The sequence below is a fragment of the Narcine bancroftii genome, chromosome 11 (genome assembly GCF_036971445.1).
Source record: "Narcine bancroftii isolate sNarBan1 chromosome 11, sNarBan1.hap1, whole genome shotgun sequence".
Taxonomy (NCBI): domain Eukaryota; kingdom Metazoa; phylum Chordata; class Chondrichthyes; order Torpediniformes; family Narcinidae; genus Narcine; species Narcine bancroftii.
This window is the reverse complement of record NC_091479.1, coordinates 102,494,335-102,517,534: the sequence shown is the minus strand read 5'-3', so window position 1 is coordinate 102,517,534 and position 23,200 is coordinate 102,494,335. Positions and strand designations below refer to the sequence as shown.

At 40.1% G+C, this 23,200-nt stretch overlaps 1 protein-coding gene across 7 annotated transcripts in view; it reads right to left on the bottom strand.

The window, feature by feature from the left end:
- The window catches only part of zdhhc17 (zinc finger DHHC-type palmitoyltransferase 17), a 155,590-nt gene that overhangs the window by 75,739 nt on the left and 56,651 nt on the right, over positions 1 to 23,200 (bottom strand). For all 7 annotated transcript variants that reach the window (XR_011346821.1, XR_011346820.1, XR_011346822.1 and 4 more), the window contains exons 4-7: positions 17,723 to 17,800; positions 14,589 to 14,733; positions 4,422 to 4,486; positions 810 to 972 (exon numbers count right to left, since the gene is read on the bottom strand). Coding sequence is in view for 1 of the 7 variants with exons in the window: in XM_069904363.1 (XP_069760464.1) it covers positions 810 to 972; positions 4,422 to 4,486; positions 14,589 to 14,733; positions 17,723 to 17,800 (451 nt within the window). In the remaining 6 variants the exon portion in view is untranslated. The remainder of the gene's footprint in view (positions 1 to 809; positions 973 to 4,421; positions 4,487 to 14,588; positions 14,734 to 17,722; positions 17,801 to 23,200) is intronic.

Sequence of the window (23,200 nt, the reverse complement as noted above, 5' to 3'; positions counted from 1 at the left end):
TACGATGGCTCCACTTACGATTGAGGCTACGATGGTTATTGTGCAACAGCTGATGGATGTTTTGGCTGGTCCTCTATTTTAAGATTAAAAATTGCTTTTTTTTCCCCCCAGTGTGGAATAAAAGGTATTCAACATTTAATTATAAAATAGGCTTTGTTTTGAGATCAATTTTCCCAGCTGTAGGCTCTGATAAGTGTTCTGAGCACGTTTAAGGTATGCTAAGTTATTCGATAGGTGCAGTATTCTTTTTCTACTTACGATGGGTTGATCAGAACGCAATCCCATCGTAAGTAGAGAAGCACCTGTAATCCCAAACTGCTGTAGGAATCTTCATCAGTGTACCAGGGCCAATATTAACCCCTCAAGTCATGAAACTGGTCTTCTTCATGTTATTTGTGCCGCCTCACAATGGTGGCTATTTCTGAAAGCAGTGATTAACAGTAATAGTCTGGATTGTCCTTGGGGTGAAAAAGCAAGTGCCTCAGACCTGAAAGGCCTACTTCATTAATTTTATATTAATTTTACAACCTGGATTTTTCTCTAAATCTAGAGAATTAGCACAAGAGTCCGTACCACCCAATTCCACCCACATTACCTGTTAACCTACTCACCCCGTATTTCTTTGGAAATTGGAGCTCCCAAGAAAACCCACAGTCACAGGGAGAACACACAGACAGGGGTAGATAAAAAGCCAGGTCTTTGGTGTTGTAATAGCATTGCACTTTGAACTTTGATGGATGAGGTCAATTTTCACTATGCCACCTCAGACACTATTGTGAATTATTTCCAATCCTTAATTTAAAGAGTACCTTGATATTCTGAGAATCTACATTAGCTCCAGCTTCCAGGAGCAAGCTGATCACAGTAGTATTTCCTGCCAGCACTGCCCAGTGTAACGCTGTGTTCTTGTGGTATTTGTCCCCAAGATTCACCGACACATTAAATGTGAGCAGCAGTCTTGTGGGGTCCACACTGAAATGCAGAAACAACTACATTATAACTGGGTCAGACAGCCTACTTATTAGCTCCAGAAAAATGAAATTAAGTCAGTCTCTGAAAGGTGTATGTCAGTACTCTGAGGCTCGAGTCAGCTCTAATCTTGTAACAAAAGTCTTATAACCTTACTGACATTGGAAAACTTCAAGAAATTGTCAGAGCTCACTTTCGGCATTGAATGCTCTCCATTGGTTGCTGGGTCTTTGTCTGCACTACTTGCTATAAAAATAGTGACATGTTAAAACAACCGTTGCCACAAAGTGAAGGGAGGAAAGTTTCCTCAAGGAGACTTAAGGGGTAAGGTTATTTTTACAGAGTTGTAGGTAGCTGGAATGGCTTGCCTGGGGAGGTGGTAGAGGCTGGAACAATAAGGGCATTTAACCCTTTGGACTTTGGTTATGTTTAATCTTTCATCCTATCTACTCTTGACTGGGTCAAGGGGCAAACGTTTACAATATTGAAGTACATTATGTGGTTGGGTATAAAATCAGTCCCAGAAAATTGGAGAATATACATTTGTTGGGAGTCCTGGAAAACCAGGACATGGAATCCAAACAGTTCAGAGACTCATAAATAGGCACATGGATGAAAAACAAAATATCCAAGCGCTTGTATGTGCTGTAATGTTCTATCACGAGAGGTCATTAATTGACTGCAGAAAAGAAACAGTTAATGGAGGTGCAATCTTGAAAGGATTGCGGAAGGAGGATATTCAAGGAGTTTGCAGGAGGTAGGATTTGTTTGCGCAGGACAGCCCTTATTGCTCTGCCACATTTGCCGCAAGCTGGCAAAGATGGGTCTCCTGGAACCAGTGTTTCCCAAACGGTACTGGTGTTTTCAAGAGATGTCGAACATGATTCCAAGACACAAACAAATGTCAGGACAGGACGGATGTTAGGAATCTGGGTTTCTGCTAGCCTACTCTCCATTCTCCCTCCTTTTCCTTTTTTACCTCAGTTCTGCACCCCTTCCCTCTCCATTTACAGAGCCATCCCTCCTCCCCGTTTGCTGCTATGCCCTCCCTTCCTTCTTCACCTATCACTGTTTGACCTGCTGTTTCTCCAGCATTGTTTTTACTTCACCCATGATGTATGCAGACTTTCATATTTTACTTTAGTTTATTTTTCAGTATCTGATTGGGACTGGACTTCAACCATATATATTCTATATCCAAGACTATTATAAAGGAACTAAGTGGAATGTAACCTCGTTAGTTGACTGCATAGAGCTGTGACAGAGTAATCGCTGTGGAAGATGAAATAAAACTATGGAGGAAAACAAACAAAATGGGGAAAGAGGTGCCAAATGGAATTCAATACAAGCAAATGTGAAAAACAGACAAGTATAATGATGTCAGTCAATGAAATGTAGTGTCCATTGGGATCTGTTTTGGAAATCACAAAATTAATGTGTAGGTACAACAAGAATTTGGAAGGTAAATTATAGATGAGCCTTTATTATCACGGGATTGTAGCATACAAGCAGAAAAGTCAGCGTCATTGTGTAATACTCTGGTCAAACACAAGTCTTGAGCAACAGCAAAAGTAAAATGTCTGCCTGGGTGCACACTGCTTTGCTGGAAACTTGGAATAAGTCCCACTAATTGCTAATTATTGAATTTGTAAACATAGAACTGAGCAGGCTAGAGGAAGGATGCTCCCAGTTAAAGGAGAGTGCAGGACCCAGGGTTACAGACCAAGGATAAAGGGCGGAGAAGTGAAACTTGGCAAGTCTGCAGACACTGTGATTATAGTTTAAAAAAACCCCACAGAAATGCTGGAGGAACTCAGCCAGTCTCACCGCATCCAGAGGAGGTAAAGATATATTACCAACGTTTTGGGCCTGAGCTCTTCAAGGTACAAACAAAAATCAAGCAGGTGCTTGATAAAAGACCGGGGAGAGAAAGGAGGAAGAAAGGGAGGGGGAGGAGTCCAGACTAACAGACAAAAGGTGTTAATTAGTTATGATAAGAGGTGAGGCAAGAATTGATTTTTGGCTCTGTGAAAGGAGACGGAATGAAAAAGGGAAAGAGAGAGCTAGAGGAAAGGAGACATACAGCACAGTAACAGGCCACTGCGGCCCATGAGCCCATTCCACCTAAATGTCCCAATTAACTTACAATCCCAATATGTTTTGAAGGGTTGGAGTAAACCAGAGAGCCCAGAGAAAGCCTATGCAGACATGGGGAGAACATACAAACTCCTTACCAAGAGCAGTGTATTCAAACCCAGATCGCTGATGCTGTAATAGCATTGCGCTAACCGCTACGCTAACTGTGCCGTCCAATTTTGTATTTGTATATGAAGCCCAGAGAGCACCCAGAACAGTGCAGGAGCCTGGGACTTGTACTCCAGTAAGGAATTCATGCCTACAGACAAGGCAGCAGCTGTTCACTCCCAAATATCGCTGCACAAAATTGTACAGAACAGGTAAAGGCAATTCAGCCCATCATTAGTGCCAGGTTTGCGTTCCTATTCTGTTCAATGACATCTTCTCTCTTGGATCATTTCCCTTATAATTTTATTGGTGTTTATGATGTGGGCGAGGAACCCACACAGGCTGTGGACAGCTGGAGAGTTGAGGTCCAGGCTTTGGGCTGAAGGAAACCAGTTTATGAGAACCAGGTATCGGAACCAGGATTCGAGAGGGTGCCAAGGACAAGAAGGACTCCTGAAGGGCTCTGGGCGCTGAAGGCTTCCTCATCGTGTTGGCCCCGGGTTGCCGATGGTTTGAACTGAACTGGAGACTGTGTGGCTGCAGAGGCTGTGGGAGGGCTGGAGGCGAATCCACAGACACTCAGTGACTCTGAGAGGACTGTCTTTTGCTTCTCTTTCTCAGAGTGTAAGGGATGCCAGGCAATGCTGATGGCAAATCTTTGTCTGCCTAAGGCAGACTAAAGGCAACTTTGTGTAATGTTAGATTTCTGTTTTATTACATTACGATAAATAGCATCTGACATAGCTGGAATTTGGTGTCCATGTATAACTACCCCTAAAATGAGGAAGTTGCGAAGAGTTAGCAAGAGTGGTAAAGATTTAGATGGGCCCTGAGGAGAACTTCACATTGGGAGTGGTGGGTACACAGAATGAGATGCCAAAGGAAGTAGATAAGGTGGGGACAATTGTAACATTCAAAAGACATTTCTGCACTGTAGAAATTTATGGCTCTATGTCATATGATCTGGGAGGGGGGGGGGGGTGGGGAAGATGACTGAAGTGCTTTCCTGAAAATAAATAGTGATGTAGGAGGGGTGTTCAGAGAAACTGATAGCTCTATGGTTAAAACAGTCCCTTTAAAAGTCACTCCACCCATGCAGGGAGCATATTCCAGATGATGACTCAAGTCCATGGAAACCACTTCAAAATGGCCATGATACTCAATATAAAGTGAAATGGAAGATACTCAAGAGCTGAAATCATTCTCACCTGTGTGTTCGATAAGCAGCCCACATCAGGGGTGCCATTCCATTCTGGTCCATCATATCTACATCCTGAAACAAATAGAAAAAAGTTCGCGAAAACATTCAATTATTTTTTTAAAAACACACAAACTTCAGAGGTTACAACTTCCACAATGATTCAAATCTAACCTCCAGATGTCTGCAGAAAAAAGTACTTTGGACTTGTGTCATTTTGATCATGAACGTGGAAACAGAAGAGGGTGACTCAGTCCCCTGAATCGATGGGACACAAGTTCACAGTTGATCTCTGACTTAATTCCATCTTGAAAGTGTGCAGACACTATAATTGTAGTAAAAACACTCAGAAATGCTGGAGGAACTCAGCCAGTCTCACAGGTCCATAGGAGGTAAAGATATATTACCAACATTTCGGGCCTGATCCATTCTTCAAGGTTTAAGCAAAAAACAGAGAGGCATCAGAATTTATTCAGGAATACATCTTTATCTCCTATGGATACTGCGAGACCAGCTGAGTTTCTCCAGCATTTCTGAGTGTTTTTTACCAATTCCATCTTGTTTTTTAGCATATTCTAATATTTCAGTTTGTAACAGATAAATTTTCTCAGTTTAAAATGAACCTTGCCTGATTGTTGTTGGTGTACAGGTTCTAACCTATGTTCACTCTCCGCACACAACTCTTCAGCCCTCCATGAGACACAACTCTAATTTCTAGTCTATTTTGCTCCCCTCCGACATACGATCACCATTCTAATGAATGAAAGTAGTTTCCCTCCAGCCACTCCATGAGATGAATGAAAAAAACTGCGTAGAGTTTTGGGGGAAAAAATCCACCAGTCTAACATTCAAACAAAAATACTTTGCACTTTATCTCAAAGCAGTGTTACACTGCAGATCAGTGGTGGGCAACCAACAGCCTGAAGGCCACATCTGACCCGCAACCCCAGCGCGAGCTACTTCACCTGCGTCCTCTGCTCTCCAGCATGAGCCGTTTAGTGGACAGCAGGGTTAGTTGGCACAAGCCCTCTAATGCAGGGAGCAGCAATGATTCTTGAAGCGAGCTGTTTTGCAGACGGCAGGGTCGGTTGGTACAAGCCTTTTAATGCAGGGAGTAGTGACAGTTGCTTGGCAGAGCTGTTTAACGGACGGCGGCCACTCCCTGACGTGCAACCCGTTGTACCACCTCATCCCGCGAGGAGATGGCATGGCACATAGACAGGAGCGGCCCTTCATCCACCCTTAGGCACCCAGCTGGTTTGGCTACTGCCACAGCCAGGCGGGAAGAGGGGAGACATTCTGGGTGATTCTGGCCCAGGGAACAGGAAGGCCTTGTGGTGGAGGCCAATAGGGGTGGAGGGGGTATCTGTCGCACCCCGCTCTGGATCCATTCCCGCCCCTTATGAACTCCAATGTTGTCTTCAGCCTTCTGTTACACTGAAAGGACGTCTGTGCAAGGAGAAGGGAGGGAAGTTTAGGGGAGACATCAGGGCTAAGCTTTTTTTTTAAATACACAGAATTGTGAATGCCTGGAACGACTTGCCAGTATAAGCTGACACACGAGGAGCATTCAACAGGCACATGGATGAAAGAAAAATAGAGGGTTACGAGTTAGGTTAGTAGGAATAAATCGGTTGGTACAAAATAGAGGACTGAAGGGACTGTACTGTGCTGTAATGTTCTATCTCTCTATTTCTTATTTATTCTTGATCTGAAATGTATCATCGTAGTTTTTGGAAGGAATGCGGTTGATCTTGTTGCTTGAACTTTTTCTGTGGATTGTTTTTTTGATAAATTATTGGGAGTTACGCTCATACCTTGTACATTACATACTTCAAGCAGAGATGACTGAAAACTTCAATGACATCATGTCTGTGTTTATTTCATTATGACCCACCGTTCAACCATTGACACACCATCCACCCCATGCACAGTTAAAGGTTGACCGCCCCTGCTGGAGACAATCGTTATGACTCCAAGTAACTGTCCAGAAAATGTCCAGTGATTTTTTTTTTCATTGTAAGCAAAATATGAAAACTACTTTAAAACATTGGAGCCGCACAAGAGATGCTGGAATCTGGAACAGAAAACTGTCTGCTGGAGGAACCCAGCGGGTCGAGCAGCATCAGTGGGAGAGAATGTATGGGCAATGTTTTGGGTCGGAAACCTTTGTCAAGACTCCCTCAAAGCATTAACAGGAGCTGAGGAGTCACGTGATGGAGTAGTGGCCGGACGGTGAACTCCAGCCCTCTCCAGAAAAGTCGGGAAAAACAAGAGAAAATACAAAGGCACAGAAATACAAGTTAAAGAAAAGTGAGTATAAAGGTGGAAAGAAGATGGAGACAAAAGGAGAAAAATCAAAATCAACGGAAAGAAGAGAGGAAGAGAAGACAACGGAGGAAAAAGGTGAAGGCCTTACCTGTCCGAAGAGGCCCGCTGTGGAGAGAGGGCCCCACTACCTCAGGTTGGTAGAAAAAGAACTACAACAATGGCTCACAGAGCCGAGTAAAAGTGCGCAACCGCGCATGCGCGATGCGCATGCAAAAAAACACACCGACGGGAGGGGGGACCAGCTGGGGAGTCGATCTCCACAGCCGGCAACGACAGCTGCAGAACACCTGCAGCAAGAAGAGACCACAGAAGACAATGGAAACAAGAAAGAAGAGGAGGAAAGGGCAGCAAAGAAACAACAGATGGTCAACCCAGAGGAAGAAGAAGAGGAAGAGTACAGTGAAATAGATAAAGGGAAAGGCAAGGTAAAGGATATACTTGCTCTTGTTAGAGGATACATGGAGTCATTTAAAGAATGGCAAACACAGGAATTCAATGATTTAAGAAGAAGAATAAACAACACAGAAGAGAAAATAAATAAAATGGATATGACCTTAACAGAAATGGGGAAAAAAATGGACAAGATGGAAGAACGGGCAATAGCAGCAGAAATGGAGGTAGAAGACTTAAAAAAGAAATTGGAGGAATCTAATAAAAAAACTAAAGAGACACAAGAATTACTAGCCCAAAAAATAGATATAATGGAAAATTATAACAGAAGAAATAACATAAAGATAGTGGGCCTTAAGGAAGATGAAGAAGGCAAGAATATGAGGGAGTTTATAAAAGAATGGATCCCTAAGGCCCTAGGATGCCCAGAACTACAGCAAGAAATGGAAATAGAAAGGGCACATAGAGCATTGGCCCCTAAACCACAACCACAACAAAAACCAAGATCTATTGTAGTAAAATTCCTAAGATATACTACAAGAGAAAAGGTACTGGAGAAGACAATGGAAAAAGTAAGAGAGGGCAACAAACCACTGGAGTATAAAGGGCAAAAAATCTTCATTTATCCAGATATAAGCTTTGAACTCCTAAAGAAGAGAAAAGAGTTCAATACAGCAAAAGCGATTTTATGGAAGAAAGGATATAAATTTACACTGAAGCATCCTGCGGTATTGAAAATATTTATTCCAGGACAACAAAACAGACTATTCTCGGATCCAGAAGAAGCACGAAAATTTGCAGAACAATTACAAAAATAGACTGAGGGATGAAGACGGGTAATGAGAGCAAAAATTATCACGATTGATATGTATGTGGGTAAAGACAAAAATAGACTGAGGGATGAAGAAGGGTAAGGAGGGTAAAAATGACCACGATTGATATGTATGCGGGTAAAGAGGTATAAGAGTGAATAGAGACAATGGGCATATGTGAAAGTATCTGTAATTAGAGGAAAACATAGAGAGTATAGACAAGAATTAATAAGAGAAGGTAATGGAATAGAGAGAATAAGGAGGGAATTAAAAGAGTGACCTTTGTGACATATAAAAAGCGAAATCTTTTCTGGGGGGGGCTGGGTGGGGGAAAAGAGCGGTCACTGCAAAATCAGTTGACGCTTGCGAGTGGATTCGCAAATCCAAATGGAGAGGGGAGATGTGGTTGTCCGACAAGGGATAAAGGGCAACTCAGGAGGGGAAGGGGAGATTGGGGATAAAGAAGATAGAAATAGGAGAATAAGGAAAATGTTGGATGTTGTAGGAATGTTGTCTGGTAAAGAGTTGAAAATAAGAAAACAGAAATGGAAAAGGAGGAAAGGTAATGATGGAAAAACGGAAAGAGAAGATAAACAAAATATAAAATGGCTACGCTGAACTATATGACTCTAAATATTAATGGAATACATAACCAAATTAAAAGGAAGAAACTACTAAATTTACTGAAAAAGGAAAAAATAGACATAGCATTTGTCCAAGAAACACACTTAACTGAATTGGAGCACAAGAAATTAAAGAGAGATTGGGTAGGACATGTAACAGCAGCATCGTATAATTCAAAAGCAAGAGGAGTGGCTATATTAATTAGCAAAAATGTGCCATTTAAAATAGAAGAGGAAATAATAGATCCAGCAGGGAGATATGTTATGATAAAATGTCAGATATATTCAGAGCTTTGGAATCTACTTAATATATATTCACCTAACGAAGAAGATCAAAAGTTTATGCAAGATATCTTTTTGAAGGTAGCTAATACGCAAGGGAACATACTAATAGGAGGGGATTTCAATCTGAATTTGGATCCAAATATGGATAAAACGGGGAAAAAAATTAACAGGAAGAACAAAGTAACCAAATTTATAATTAAATCAATGCAAGAAATGAAACTTGTGGACATATGGAGGAAACAAAACCCAAAAGAAAAGGAATACTCATACTACTCGACTAGACATAAAACATACTCAAGGATAGACCTATTCCTGTTATCAGCCCACATTCAAGGGAGAGTTAGGAAAACGGAATATAAAGCTAGACTATTATCGGACCACTCACCCCTGTTATTGGCAATAGAGCTAGAGGACATCCCTCCAAGAATGTATAGATGGAGATTAAACCCCATGCTACTTAAAAGACAGGATTTTAGAGAATTTATTGAAAAACAATTAAAAATGTACTTTGAAGTAAATACGGAATCAGTGGAAGATAAGTTTATACTATGGGACGCAATGAAAGCATTCATTAGAGGGCAAATAATAAGTTATGCAACCAAGATGAAGAAGGACTATAATCAGGAAACAGAGCAGTTGGAAAGGGAAATAATAAACATAGAAAAAAAATTAGCAATAAAGGAAGATACAACCAAAAGAAGAGAATTGGCGGATAAAAAAATAAAATATGAAACATTACAAACATATAAGGTGGAGAAGAATATAATGAAGACAAAACAGAAATATTATGAACTAGGTGAAAAAACACACAAAATCTTAGCATGGCAGCTTAAGACAGAGCAAACTAAGAAAATGGTATTGGCAACAAGGAAAAAAGACAAACAAATTACATATAATCCAAAAGAAATTAAGGAAAACTTCAGAGAATTCTATGAACAATTATACCGAACCGAAAACGAAGGGAAAGAAGGGAAAATAGATGAATTTTTGACTAAAATTGAACTACCAAAACTACAAATAGAGGAACAAAATAAATTAACAGAACCATTTGGAACAGTAGAAATACAAGAGATAATAAAAAATTTACCAAATTTTGGACTCCCAATAGAATTCTACAAAACATTTAAAGACCTAATAATACCGCCCCTCCTGGATGTAATCAACCAGATTGATGAGACACAAAACTTACCAGATTCATGTAAAACAGCAATAATTACAGTGATACTAAAACAAGGGAAAGATCCACTCTCACCAGCGTCATATAGACCAATATCTCTGCTAAACACAGATTATAAGATAATAGCTAAACTATTAGCGAACAGATTAGCAGAACAGGTACCGAAAATGGTAAATTTAGACCAAACTGGATTTATCAAAAAAAGACGCACAACAGACAATATTTGTAAATTTATTAACTTAATTCATGCAGTAGAAGGAAATAAAGCACCGGCAGTAGCAGTTGCTTTAGACGCAGAGAAGGCCTTCGACAGAGTAGAATGGAATTACTTGTTCAAAGTATTGCAAAAATTCAGTTTACCGGAGAAGTATATTAATTGGATTAAAGCATTATATAAGGGACCGTTAGCGAAAGTGACAGTAAATGGACATGTATCAAAGCAATTTAACTTAAGCAGGTCAACGCGGCAGGGATGCCCACTATCACCATTATTGTTTGCGCTAGCTATAGAACCACTAGCAGAATCGATAAGAAGAGATAATAATATAAAAGGAATAAAAATAAAAGACAGGGAATATAAAATCAGTCTGTTTGCGGATGATGTGATAGTGTACTTAACAGAACCAGAACTATCAATAAAAGAACTATATAAGAAATTGAAGGAATATGGAGAAGTGTCGGGATACAAGATAAACGTAAATAAAAGTGAAGCAATGCCTATGAATAACGCGGATTTCTCAAAATTTAAGGAGGAATCCCCATTCAGATGGCAAACGCAGGCAATAAGATACCTAGGTGAGCAAATAAACAAAAATCTAGGCCAATTATATAAACTCAATTACAATCCACTAATGAAAAAATTACAGGACGATTTAGAGCATTGGAAAGAGCTACCACTAACACTGATAGGAAGGATAAACTGTATTAAAATGAACATTTTTCCAAGGATACTATACTTATTTCAGGCATTGCCAATACAACTGACAGAAAAATTCTTCAAAGAGTTAAAGAAAATAATAAGGAGATTTTTATGGAGAGGGGGGAAACCGAGGATAGCACTAGATAAATTAACAGAATGGTATAAACAAGGAGGCTTACAATTGCCAAACTTCAAAAATTATTATAGAGCCGCACAATTAAGGTACCTATCAGATTTTTATCAAACAAGGGAAAAACCAGACTGGACGAGACTAGAATTAGATAAAATAGGGGAAAAGATACCTGAACACATATTATATAAATGGGACGAAAAATTGGTACAACATAGAACTTCTCCAGTATTACACCATCTCCTCAATATATGGAAGAAGATTCATGTAGAAAGAAATAAAATAAATTACCAAATACCAAAACTAATATTGACGCAAAATAAGCTACTCCCTTTTACAATAGACAACCTTGCCTTTAGAAAATGGGAAAAAAAAGGGATTAAAAGAATAGAAAATTGTTTTTCAGGAAGTAGATTCTTATCCTTTGAACAAATGAGAGATAAGTACAATATAACTGGAGATACAGCGCTGGCATATTACCAACTGAGATCCTACTTGAAAGATAAATTAGGAAGCAACTTGAGTTTACCAGAGGGAAGTAACCTTGAATATGTGATTACAGATACAATGTTAATCAAAAGATTTATAAAAAATATGTATATTAAACTGCAAGAAAAGGAGAATGAGGAAACAAATGGTAAAACTAAACAAAAATGGGAACAAGATTTAAATATAAAGATAAAAAAGGAAACATGGGAGAAGTTATGCTCTGGAACGATGAGAAATACAATAAATACGAGGCTGCGTATGATACAATATAATTGGTTACACAGACTATACATTACACCGCAAAAGTTAAATAAATGGGACCCAACAGTATCTGATAGATGTTTTCGATGTAAAAAAGAAAGGGGAACAACAATTCATGCAATCTGGACATGTGAGAGAGTAGAAAAATTTTGGGATGATCTCAATCAGATATTAAATAAAATAACAGAAAACAATATACCAAAGAATCCAGAGATCTTTCTCCTAAGTAACATAAAAAATAAAGAATTTGGAATTGACTTGGAAGATACACAAAAAAGATTTGTCAAGATAGCCCTAGCCGTAGCAAAAAAATGTATTATGTCAACCTGGAAATTGGAAGATAATTTGAAAATACAACAATGGTATATAGAAATGAATAAATGTATTCCATTAGAAAAAATAACATATAGTTTAAGAAATAATATTGAAACATTCGAACAAGTATGGGAGCCTTACATTAAATACAATAGCGAAAACCTACCGGGAACAAACATTACCTAAGTTGATGGAAGGAGAAGAAAAGAAAAGAATGGACTCAGTAGAATTTCTGGTGTATTTTTGTTGAATGACAACATTGTCTAACTGAATTAATGCAACCTAGATTGTATACCTAAAATGGATGAGAGGGGGGGGGGGTGGGGGGGTGGCTTGGGAGGAGGGAGGGGGGAGGGAGAAAAAGTCACTGTAAATGTGTGGAAAAGAAAAAGTGTATATCATGGCTATTGTGATTTATGGTGTGAAAAATAAAAAATTTAAAAAAAAAAAAGCATTAACAGGAGAAAACGAGTTTTGACGAAGAGCTCCGATCCGCCGTGTGAACAATTTATTTGCTCCCACTGATGTTGCTTGACCTGCTTAGTTCCTCCAGCAGATTGTTTTTGTACCTTTAAAATGCTGCCTTCCAGAAGTTTCAACACACATTTTCTGGACTACTTCCAAATGAAAATATTTTTGCCGATTGACTTCTTGGAATAGGAACTGTCAAAACAACTTTTCTCCATTCTCTTTGATTCAATATATTTATTTTGTGTAATCCTAATGGCATGACGGGATTCCAAAAACACCACTCATGCAATCTGATTTTCCGAAGCCTGGCTGGAAGAATGCGATCAGAGTTTTATTGGATCAGACAACTATGAAGGGGTACAAGTACTACTGAGGAACTTATACACAACTCATCCATTGACATGAACCATACCCAGATCATTGAGATGGAACATTACATGAATGCCACCAAATGAACACACACAAGGAGCTCTATAACTGCAAGTGATTTGGATGCGCAGTTGATTAAAATAGGTTTAGAAATTCATTTTAAATCACAGCATGGATCGGTGTTCCAATGTTATTATGGAAAATCTTGGCATTATGAGGTGGATGATTTACCCTCCACTATTCCACGCCCCAATCTCAATTGCACTAAGTTGCCAGACACATCCCGAGCAGAGAACGACAGGGAGGAAATTTAAATCTCAGCCACAGCATGTGGGTTGGCATCCCTGATGGAACAAAAACAACCCAATGTCTCCTTAAGGGGGTTTGCTTTTGAACCACATGTCTATTGTCCAATAGTCCTAGCTTAACAGAGTGGACTTGATGGGCTGAACGGCTCTCTTCTGCTCACATATCTTATGGTCACTCGAAATATGAGTAGAAGTTGGCCCATCTGCCCATCAAGTTTGCTCCACCATTCTAACCATGAGCTGAACTATCCACCACTCAGCCCTACTCCTCATCTTCCTCTCCATAACCATGAAGCCCTGACTAATCAAATACACCCAATGACCTCACTTCCACAGCCACCTGTGGGAACAAGTTCCACAGAGTCATGACCCTCTGACTAAAGAAATTTTTCTGCATCCCCACTTTAAATTGACACCCTTTTATTCTGAAGCTATGCACTCTTGTCCAAGAATCCCCTACCATGGGAAACATCCTTGTCACAGGTATTCTGTCCAGGCTTTTCAGCAAGGCATGGAAAAATGTTGGCAGGCATCCAAATAAAAGGATAAGGGGGAGGTGTGGTAGCAAAGACAGGAAGTAACAGGTGGGAAAGGGAGGGAGGGCACAGCAGCAAGCAAGGGGAGGAGAGATGGATAGATGAACAGAGAAGGAAGGGTTGGAGAGCAGAGAGCTGACAGGGGGAAGGGAGGGGGAAAGGAGAGAAGGCTATCAGAAACCAGAAAAGTCTGTGCCATGCAACCAGAGAGAACCCAGGCGGAAAATCAGGTGTTGTTCCTCCAATTTACGGGTGGTGTTGGTGGTATAGTACACAAGGCCACGGACAGTTCCTGACAGGGGGAAGTGGTTCCGTTTTTCCTTTTAGTTTTGTAGGCATATAGAGGTCAGCACAACATTGAGGGCTGAAGGGCCTGTTTGGTGCTGAGGTGTTCTATGTTCTATTGTCATGAACACGTGTCATGCAATTTGTTGGTTTGCGGCAGCAGTGTGATGCAGAACAAGGTGTAAAATTACTAGTACTATAAAATTACAATTATGTAAATACAAGATTTTTTTAAATATAAACAAGTATTGTGAAAAAAGACACATCTATTCATCTCTGATGCTCTTGACCTGTTGCTTGCTTCCAGCATCTCTCACTTTCGTTTCAGATTTCCAACATCTGTATTTTGTTGGCTCAGTTATAGAAATGCAACTGTAGTGGACAAAGTGAACATTTTGGTGCCGAGCTATGATGCCAGTTTTTCTTGAAGTGAGTACGATGCTGCTCAGTGCTATGAATGAAAGCTGAAAAATTACCTGCCCTTTTGCAATCAGGTATGCAACAATGGATGTGTGCCCAAACTGAGCAGCCAGGTGGATGCAGCTACAACCTTCTCCATCAATCAACGAAGGTTCTGCCCCATATTTCATAAGATGGACAACCATGGACAAATGACCCTGCCTGCAAGAAGCACAAAAGAATATTTTGCATTAAACACAATGAAGCTATGTTATGGGTTTGCCCAAACACATTTCAAGTTCAATATTGTCATTCAATAACAAAACAGCATTCTTCAGTCCTCGGTGTGAAAACATGCAAACATAGATAAGGCACACACATTTACAAGTTATTTATATGCAGAACATATGAAAATAAATAAGTGTTGTTACATAAATAGTAGAACCTCAGTAGGTTGGTATGAGCAGTTCATCAGTCATTCTGCAGTCTCACTGCTTATTCCCATTTCTCCAGTAATACTTGCCTTGATACCTGCCACTGTTGGTTAATTATCTATTGGAGAGTTAAGTCAGAATTGCTGGTGTATTTAAAGATGGCAATGGCATTTCCACTTGAGAAATAAAACACAGAAGATACAAGGATCTAAATAATGACAAACCTGTGGCAAGTAGATTATTAAATGTCAAACTAACACTGCATATCTGCAATACGAACTTCACAAATCTCAAATGGGTCTCAAGGAGAGATATCAGAGCCTTCCTCTGACAGCGATACTTGATATTTTCGTTTGGGTAATTGCAGCCCACCATTATATTAATAACATGATTTTATATTTTGACTCTAGTACAGAAGGAGGAGGCAGTGGTGGAGGGACAACCCCATCGGGGGGGAGTGGGGAGCTGGGGATAAGGGAAGTTAAGTGATAGTGAACAAAAGGGAAAATCTATTTATCCATCTTATTTCTCACTTTCAACACTGACAATTCTCCCTAACACATGCAGATGGAAGCTGTGCTTGTCATTTTGGATGTATATTACCCAGGTATTAATAGAAAAGAAAAGGAGATGCTGCCGGAGCTGCTGTAATGGCAGCACTGCCTTTGATGCGCTTCTGTGGAGAGCAGGGAGCAGAGACACAATGCTCCTCTGCAGGGTTCTACTGCCCAGTCTGATTATCGATGGTGCCATACAGGTTTTAAATGACCTGCTAAAGGAGCCAACAGTGTTTTATTCTAAAATTCCTGTGACTGCAGGGGTCTGGGCCCAAGATGGCTGCACCTGTGCTGGCAGAGGGCTCATGGGGTTGCAGACTCCAGGGAAACAGAGGACTGGGCACCAGCAAAAGTGGAAAACACTTTTTGAGAATGAATAGCAGAGGAGAAGACCCATGGATGCTGGCAGACCAACAAGGGGCTCACAGCTGAATAACACACAGGTGACAGGATGTTAGAGAATCGTGGCAAGGAATCCACTCAGGCTGCGTGCTGCTGGCGACTTGCGGTCAAAGGACTCACACCAGGCTGTGGACTGCTGGTGACTGGCTTGAGACTGGCTGAAGGGGTACCAGGTAATGGAACCAGGATGAGGAGGGTGCAGAGGGCAGGAGGGATTCCCAAGGCGCCTTGGGCACTGAAGGCTTCCTGAACAATGTTGGAGGTTTGAATCTGGAGCTTGGGTTGCCAATGGTTTGTACTGAAGTCTGTGTGGTGGACTGCTTCGTTATCTGAGTGATGGTGCTGAACATCTCTTGTTCTGTCCCTACAATTGAAGGAAGGTCACTGATGAAGCAGCTAAAGATGCTTGGGCCAGGGACACTATTCTGAGGAATTCCTGCAAAGTTGTACTGTGGCCATGAAGAACATGTAAAAGAACAATTTAGGTTGTTAAATCCAATGACAGTGAGATGGTGACTCATTAGAGCTGCATACAAATCTGTAAATGGGCTTGATAAAACGAGATCACATTTTATACAATTTTCCAAATCAGGCCCAAAAGCTTACAAATACACCACTATGAAATTCCCTCCTATTAAATATCCAAGAGCATTTCTGGATCACAAAGAATTATTCCTCAGGGGTGTGGCGATTTCACCTTCCCTAAACAATGGTGTAATCCAAAAGTAGATAAGAATGCTCTCAATCTACCCACAGAGTGATTAGAATGTGGAATTTTACAGCTGATGCAAGCTGAACATGGCAGAGAGGAACACAAGGATACTCCAACAACTTTGGACAAAATAGCATGGGAGGATCATTTTGTGGAACATGAACTGTGACAAAGATTGTCTTAATAAAATGGCCTTATTTCTATGTACAGTAAAAATCCCCATTATCCAGCACCTACAGGACCGCAGATGCCAGATATGTGAATTTTCTGGTTGACCGAGACTCACTCTTCCAAAGCCTAACTGCATTAAGACAGTGAAAAATGTAACGTTATTTGAATAAAATCAGCATTGTAGACTTTAATTATGTAAAGTTCACTTTAACCAAGTCATTTCTGTAACTTGCCACATTTAAATTTAAACTCCAGTTCCTGATGCTTTAACAGTGCTGTGCCATGCTGCCACCATAATTAACCCCATCCTCCAAGTTTACAGATAAAGGCTTAATAATCGACTTAATACCAATAAAAATAAAGGCTCTTAGTAGGCAGGGATAGGGAGACACTTTGGGAGAGTCGCCAGTGTGGTGAACGGCATTGGCCAGCTCTTCATCCTGGGCGACGCCATTTTATTCAAATATCACATTATTGAAACTTTATTCACACAGCTGCTGCAGGCTGAATGTTTGCTCCCATCTTCACCAGGGGTTTGTGTGCTTTTATTTTTTTTAAAATTCTTAATTGTTTTAATTTTTATTTATTTACTTAATCCTCAATTGCTTGAATTCCGGATACCTGGGATTTTACTGTCAAACACTTTCGCAAATTTTTCAATGGTTTTTATGATGTTAAATGTTTCACCAAATTATATTTTAGGCCAAGATTTTTTAAAAACCTGACCATTGTTTTGAGGCCAGCTTGGATTAATGATGACACAAGTCTTGTTTTAATGTTCCATGCATGTAATGCTCAAATTCTTCCAACTGCTGCCATTTGCTTGGTGCAGGGAGTGGTTAGGGTAGTGGTGTGGGCTCCATAATACACCCCAACTTGCTTTTACTCTCCCATTGAATTCTCTTGAGCAAATGTGACTCCACATGAACTTTTACCTTGTTGCCCAGTGGAGAGGTGTGGAATTGAGGTCTCCTCCGAGTTGATCCACAATTGCGCCCTTGGAAATGTAGTATCTGAAAGAAATATAAACAATGGCTCCATTAACAGAGAAACGGTCTGTCAAGCATCTTTGACTCGCTCAAATGAAAAAAAAGTGACATTTCAAGTTGAAACATATTGTGGATCATGTTGCTTTTTAATCACTAATTATGTTCAGCCATTGATGTTTCATTTTGCCTTTGGTGAGAAAGCTAATTTGTACAGTTTTAACCAGATCTTGTTTTGACAAACAAAATATTCTTTAAATTAAATTTAGACATACAGCATGGTAACAAACTCTTCTGGCCCACGAGCCTGTGCTGCCCCAAATACCCCAATTAACCTACAACCCTCGCTCGTTTTGAAGGGTAAGAGGAAGTCAGAGCACCCAGAGGAAATCCATACAGACATGGGTAGGATGTACAAACTCCTTACAGACAGTGTTTCTGAATTAGAACTCAGGTTGCTGGCATTGTAATAGGGTTACACCAACTGTGCCACCCAATAAAGATTGGTTCATTGAATCAGAATTGTTACTTTAATATTCAGAGGCGAACATGCGAACTGTTCTCGGGGAGAATATTGGCAGATTTCATGCCATTAAATAAGAAACTCTGCAGGGGCCGAGTGCAACACATACAAACTGCTAAAAAAACTCAACAGGTCACGTCGCATCCAAAGGAAGAAAAGAGTAACCAACATTTCAGACTGGGCCCCTTTGTCAGGTTTCCATCGACTCAAAACATTGGTTACCTATTACTTCTAATGGATGTGGCCTTTACCTGCTGAGTTTCCCCCAACACATTTGTCTATATTTCATGAAAAGGATTGATGCAACTACTAAGAAAAAAATTGTCCAAGTGTGTCATGGGCAGTTTCCCTCCGAGCTAAACATGACCAGCTCACTTGTTGGGACTCTGGCATTCACCTCTGGAACAACAATCAAACATTACTAATTGAGCCTACACAGGCTTACATGCAGCCTAGGCTAACAGGCAAACCAGTCTGCAATCCGACAAATCTGGATAGGATCCAATTCAGCATCATAAAATGCAAAAAAAAAAGAGGCATTTAACCCAAAGCACCAACTCTTACCACTGATTTTAGTTTTTCATGTCCTGCCCATTCCAGGATTTTTTAAAAATCATGAAAAAAACATCATGGTTCAAAAAGGAGGTGACAATATTGTTCTGGCAAGTCACATGATACTAAATGCTCTGGTTAGAGATTTGCCATGTTCAACAAAAGCAAAATCAGATCAACACTAGAAGGATATTTTTCTCTTGCATGGCACAAAAAGGAAAAAAATAAGAGCAAAGAGGAATTATTTTAAAATCAAATACCCAAGTAGAAATTAAACCAGAAAATTCAAAGAGTCCCAAAGACTAATCTTGTAACTGTAGTACATGGCTGCCCAAGTATTGTACTTCAGAGTATGCGTGAGAGTGAGTCTTTCCTTGACCTCTCCATGTAAATGACCGAGAGAAAGTGGAGACATTTGGCACCTCCAATTTACAGCAGTTACTGAATGATTAATGTAATTTGGGATTCAGAAGTTTGTCAGATCAGGAAAAAGTGGAGCTTTAAATGGACCCAATTTCAAGAAACATGAAAGAACAGTGAATTCAAGTTGATTATTCAATACGCTTCATTTCAGAGCAGGCATATATTTCAGAAAAGACTCAATTCCAAGTATTTAACACCCAGAAGCTGCCTAAAAGATTTAATCCTAGATAAACTGTAGGGGGGAGGGAGGATGTTGGAAGTGAAACACAAGTCTGCACTCATTGTGATTGTAGTCAAAGCAGAGAGATGGCGGAGGAACTCCACCAATCTCGCGGTGTCCAAAGGAGGTAAAGGTGTGTATCTGACTTTTCACGACCGAGCCCTTCAAGGAAAACGAACACAACATAGAGAAAGGAGGAGATGGAGATATTATGATCAGAGGAAGGCCCAGGAACAAGAAATTATTCCTGTAATTTAATGTTCGGACAGAGAATGGGAGAGAAACACAAAGGATTTAAGTATGAATGAAAAGGTGCATTCAAAATATAAAGAATAGTCATTCCAAGTATTCAAAGGAATGCATTTCTGCCCCAAGACACATCTTAGGTAAAATTAAGGACTCCAACATAACTACAATAAATGGTTGAGACAAGGTGAAAGGATTCAGATTGATGGGTTGGGTGGTCAAAATGTGGGAGATTGGGAAAGAACCGGATTTTCCCCACCACTCAAAAAAAAATGTACCAGAGTTGTAGATTAATTGGGTGGCACGGCTTGTGGCTGAAAGGGCCTGTTACCATTCAAAATTTTTTTTTAAAAATCAAACCTAACAGCTCACTTTAAAAAAAAACAAATTCAGAAAGTCTCCCCTTGATCCTAAAACCATGCAAGATGAAAATCCAGAAGACTCTTGTGTAATAATAGGAACTCTAATTGCAGATTTAGCAATCTTTAATTTTTAGTCCACTCCTAATATCCAATATTGCTCAGTGTGCTTTTGAGCAAGTAGACAAAATCTAATTTGAAGTAAATCATGTGACCACACCATAAAATACAACTCAGAGGAGTTCTCAATAAATTGCAAGTATGAGGAGCAATTTGGTAAAGTGTTGATCAAATATAAAGGTTTTAACATGTATTGTAAAGGCAGAGAAGGAGTGACAGATGGAATTTGATGCTGACAAGTGTGAGGTGTTGCATTTTGGAAGGACAAACCAAGAAAGGACATATGCAGTAAACAGTGGGGCACTGAGGAGGGATCTGGGAATACCAGGGTCGGAGTCATGGGGGAGGGGCATCCATGGGCCATGCCCCCTCCTCCAAGTGCCCCCCCACCCACTCCGACGCTGCCACCATCACTCTCCCCTTCAGCGCCACCCCCTCCCGGACCAACGCTGCCACCACCACCTTCCCCCGACCGCTGCCACACCCCGCCTCCCCCCCCCGCCCCACCCCCATGATTAGATTTGTTCTGACACAGACTCTGGGGAATATAATTCCCTGAAAGTGTCACCACAGATAGGGTTGTAAAGAGAGCTTTTGGTATATTAGCCTTCATAAATCAAAGTACTGTGCTGAGAATAAGAGTTGGAATTTAATGTAAAGTTGTACAAAACATTGGTGAGACCAAAATTGGTGTATTATGTGCAATTTTGGTCACCTAACTACAAAAAAGATATTAATAAGATTGAAAGAGTGCAAAGACGCTTTACTAGAATGTTGCCTGGACTTCAAGAACTGAGTTACAGGGAAAGGTTAACGAGGTTAGGGCTTTCTTCTCTGGAGCGTAGAAGAACAAGGGGAGATTTGATAAAAGTATTTAAAATTATGATGGGGATATATAGAGTAAATATAGGTAGGTTTTTTTCAACTGAAAGAGAAAATTTTAGGGGAAACTTCACACAGAAAGTGGTGGGAGTGTGATATTAGTTGCCAGCGGAAGTGGTGAATGCAGGTTCAATTTTGACAAATTTGGACAGGTACATGGATAGGATGGGTATGGAGGGCTATGGTCTGGGTGCAGGTCAGTGAAGCTAGGCAGAAAAATAGCTCCGTACAGACTAGAAGGGCTGAAGGATCTGTATCTATGCTGTAATGTTCTATGGTTCCATAGTTCTATGGAATTGCAGAGCTGAGACTCTTATTATTGCTAAATAGTAGAGCAATAATGAGCAAGAGACCAAATCTGGGGGAGAGTGTACATTAATATTCAACATACTAATATGGGTAGGTACGAGGAGACAAGGATATGAAATAAGACCTTTTTCAAAATCAAAGCATCTGACAACTCAAAGCTGCCACAATACATCCTAGAGTCAAACATGATCCTCGGTTATGAATAACCTGGAGTGTAATGAAGAAATTCTGCCTGACCAACTCCTTGACATTTCAAGCGTGCTTGCAAATCTCTAAAAAGTACCTTCAGAACTCAAGGGAGCTGCATACTAAGCTGATAGCAAAGGTTAAGAACTTGTGGAGAGGTTAAAAAAATATTACTGATGTGTTTCACTTGAACAATTTCATTAGGAGTGGGCGAATGGGGTGGGATGGAGAGAAACAACACAGTTAAATGGGATGATTTGAATGCAAACACAATGAAAAATGGTCAATAAACCTGACACCCAACAAATACAGTCAAAAGAATGAGGAAAATGGCTCAGGAATGGTAAGAAGGGTAAAATGTGGAAGAAGACAAAGTAGCAGCCAATAAAGTTTTGTACAAATATAAAATATGGCATACTGGAAGACAAAATATGCAATGTACACACTGCATGAACTCCTCCAAAGCATTTGAGACATGTTTAAAAGGATCCAAGTGTCTTGTTTGACCTGGGACTGGAAAATGTTGAAATCTTGCGAAGTAACCATCAATAGAAGCATTTTGAACATTGAAAGGACTGAACAGACAAGATGTGGCAAACTTATTTCCCATGGTAGGGGAATCTAGAACAAGAGGGCTCAACGTCAGGATTAAAGGGCACCCATTTAAAACAAAGAAGTGGAAGAATTTCTTAAATTTAGACACATAGCATAGCAACAGGCCATTTCGGCCCACAAGAGAGTTCCCCACTCTTTAGCCAGAGAGTGGTGAACCTCTGGAATTTTCTACCACAGGCGGCTGTTGAGTCCAGGTCATTGGGTATATTTAAGGCAGAGATTGATAGGTATCTAAATAGTCAGGGTATCAAAAGTGAAGGGGAGAAGGCAGGGGAGTGGGAGGATGGGAGGATGGATAGTATGGTGGAAGAGACTCGATGGGCCATAAACCATGTGTCAACACTGTAAAATAGAGGAGCTCTAAACAAATTGGAAAAAGCTCTGATCTTGAACATTGGCCACTTTTGGCTTAGAAAAGAAGGCAGATATTCAAATTTATTGGGCACAAGCCAAAAAAGCCAAGATAAAGAGAGGCAACAGAAGCTTTTTGATTTGGAAGGAAAAATCTGACCAACTTATATAATTGCAAGTGGCATGGGGAGTAAAGCAGTTGGAAAATATACATAGCTCAGTATTAAACTAAGTAATTGAAAGACTGGTATTAATTTTTCTGTCACATGAAATAAAATTACAACACCAGTAGGAGTGAAAGTAAGCAAAACCCATAAAATAATTCCAAGGCAAGTCTATTTCTAGCCATGGACTTTGGGCAGATGATTCACAATTCCAAGTGAAAAAATTCTTATTGCTGTTTTTTCCCAAATGTAGTCATTGCAGAAATCATCGTAGGCTGGTCATGGCTCTCATCAGAATCAGAATTTATTGTCAGGAACACGACATGAAATTCATTGTTTAGTGGCAGCAAACATTTATATAAACCACCTGACAAAATAAACAAAAATAATGCAAGAAAATATCAAAACAACGCAGTGTCTAAGGTTCATTATTCATTCAGGAATCTGACGGCAGAGGGAAAGAAGCTGTCGTTGTGC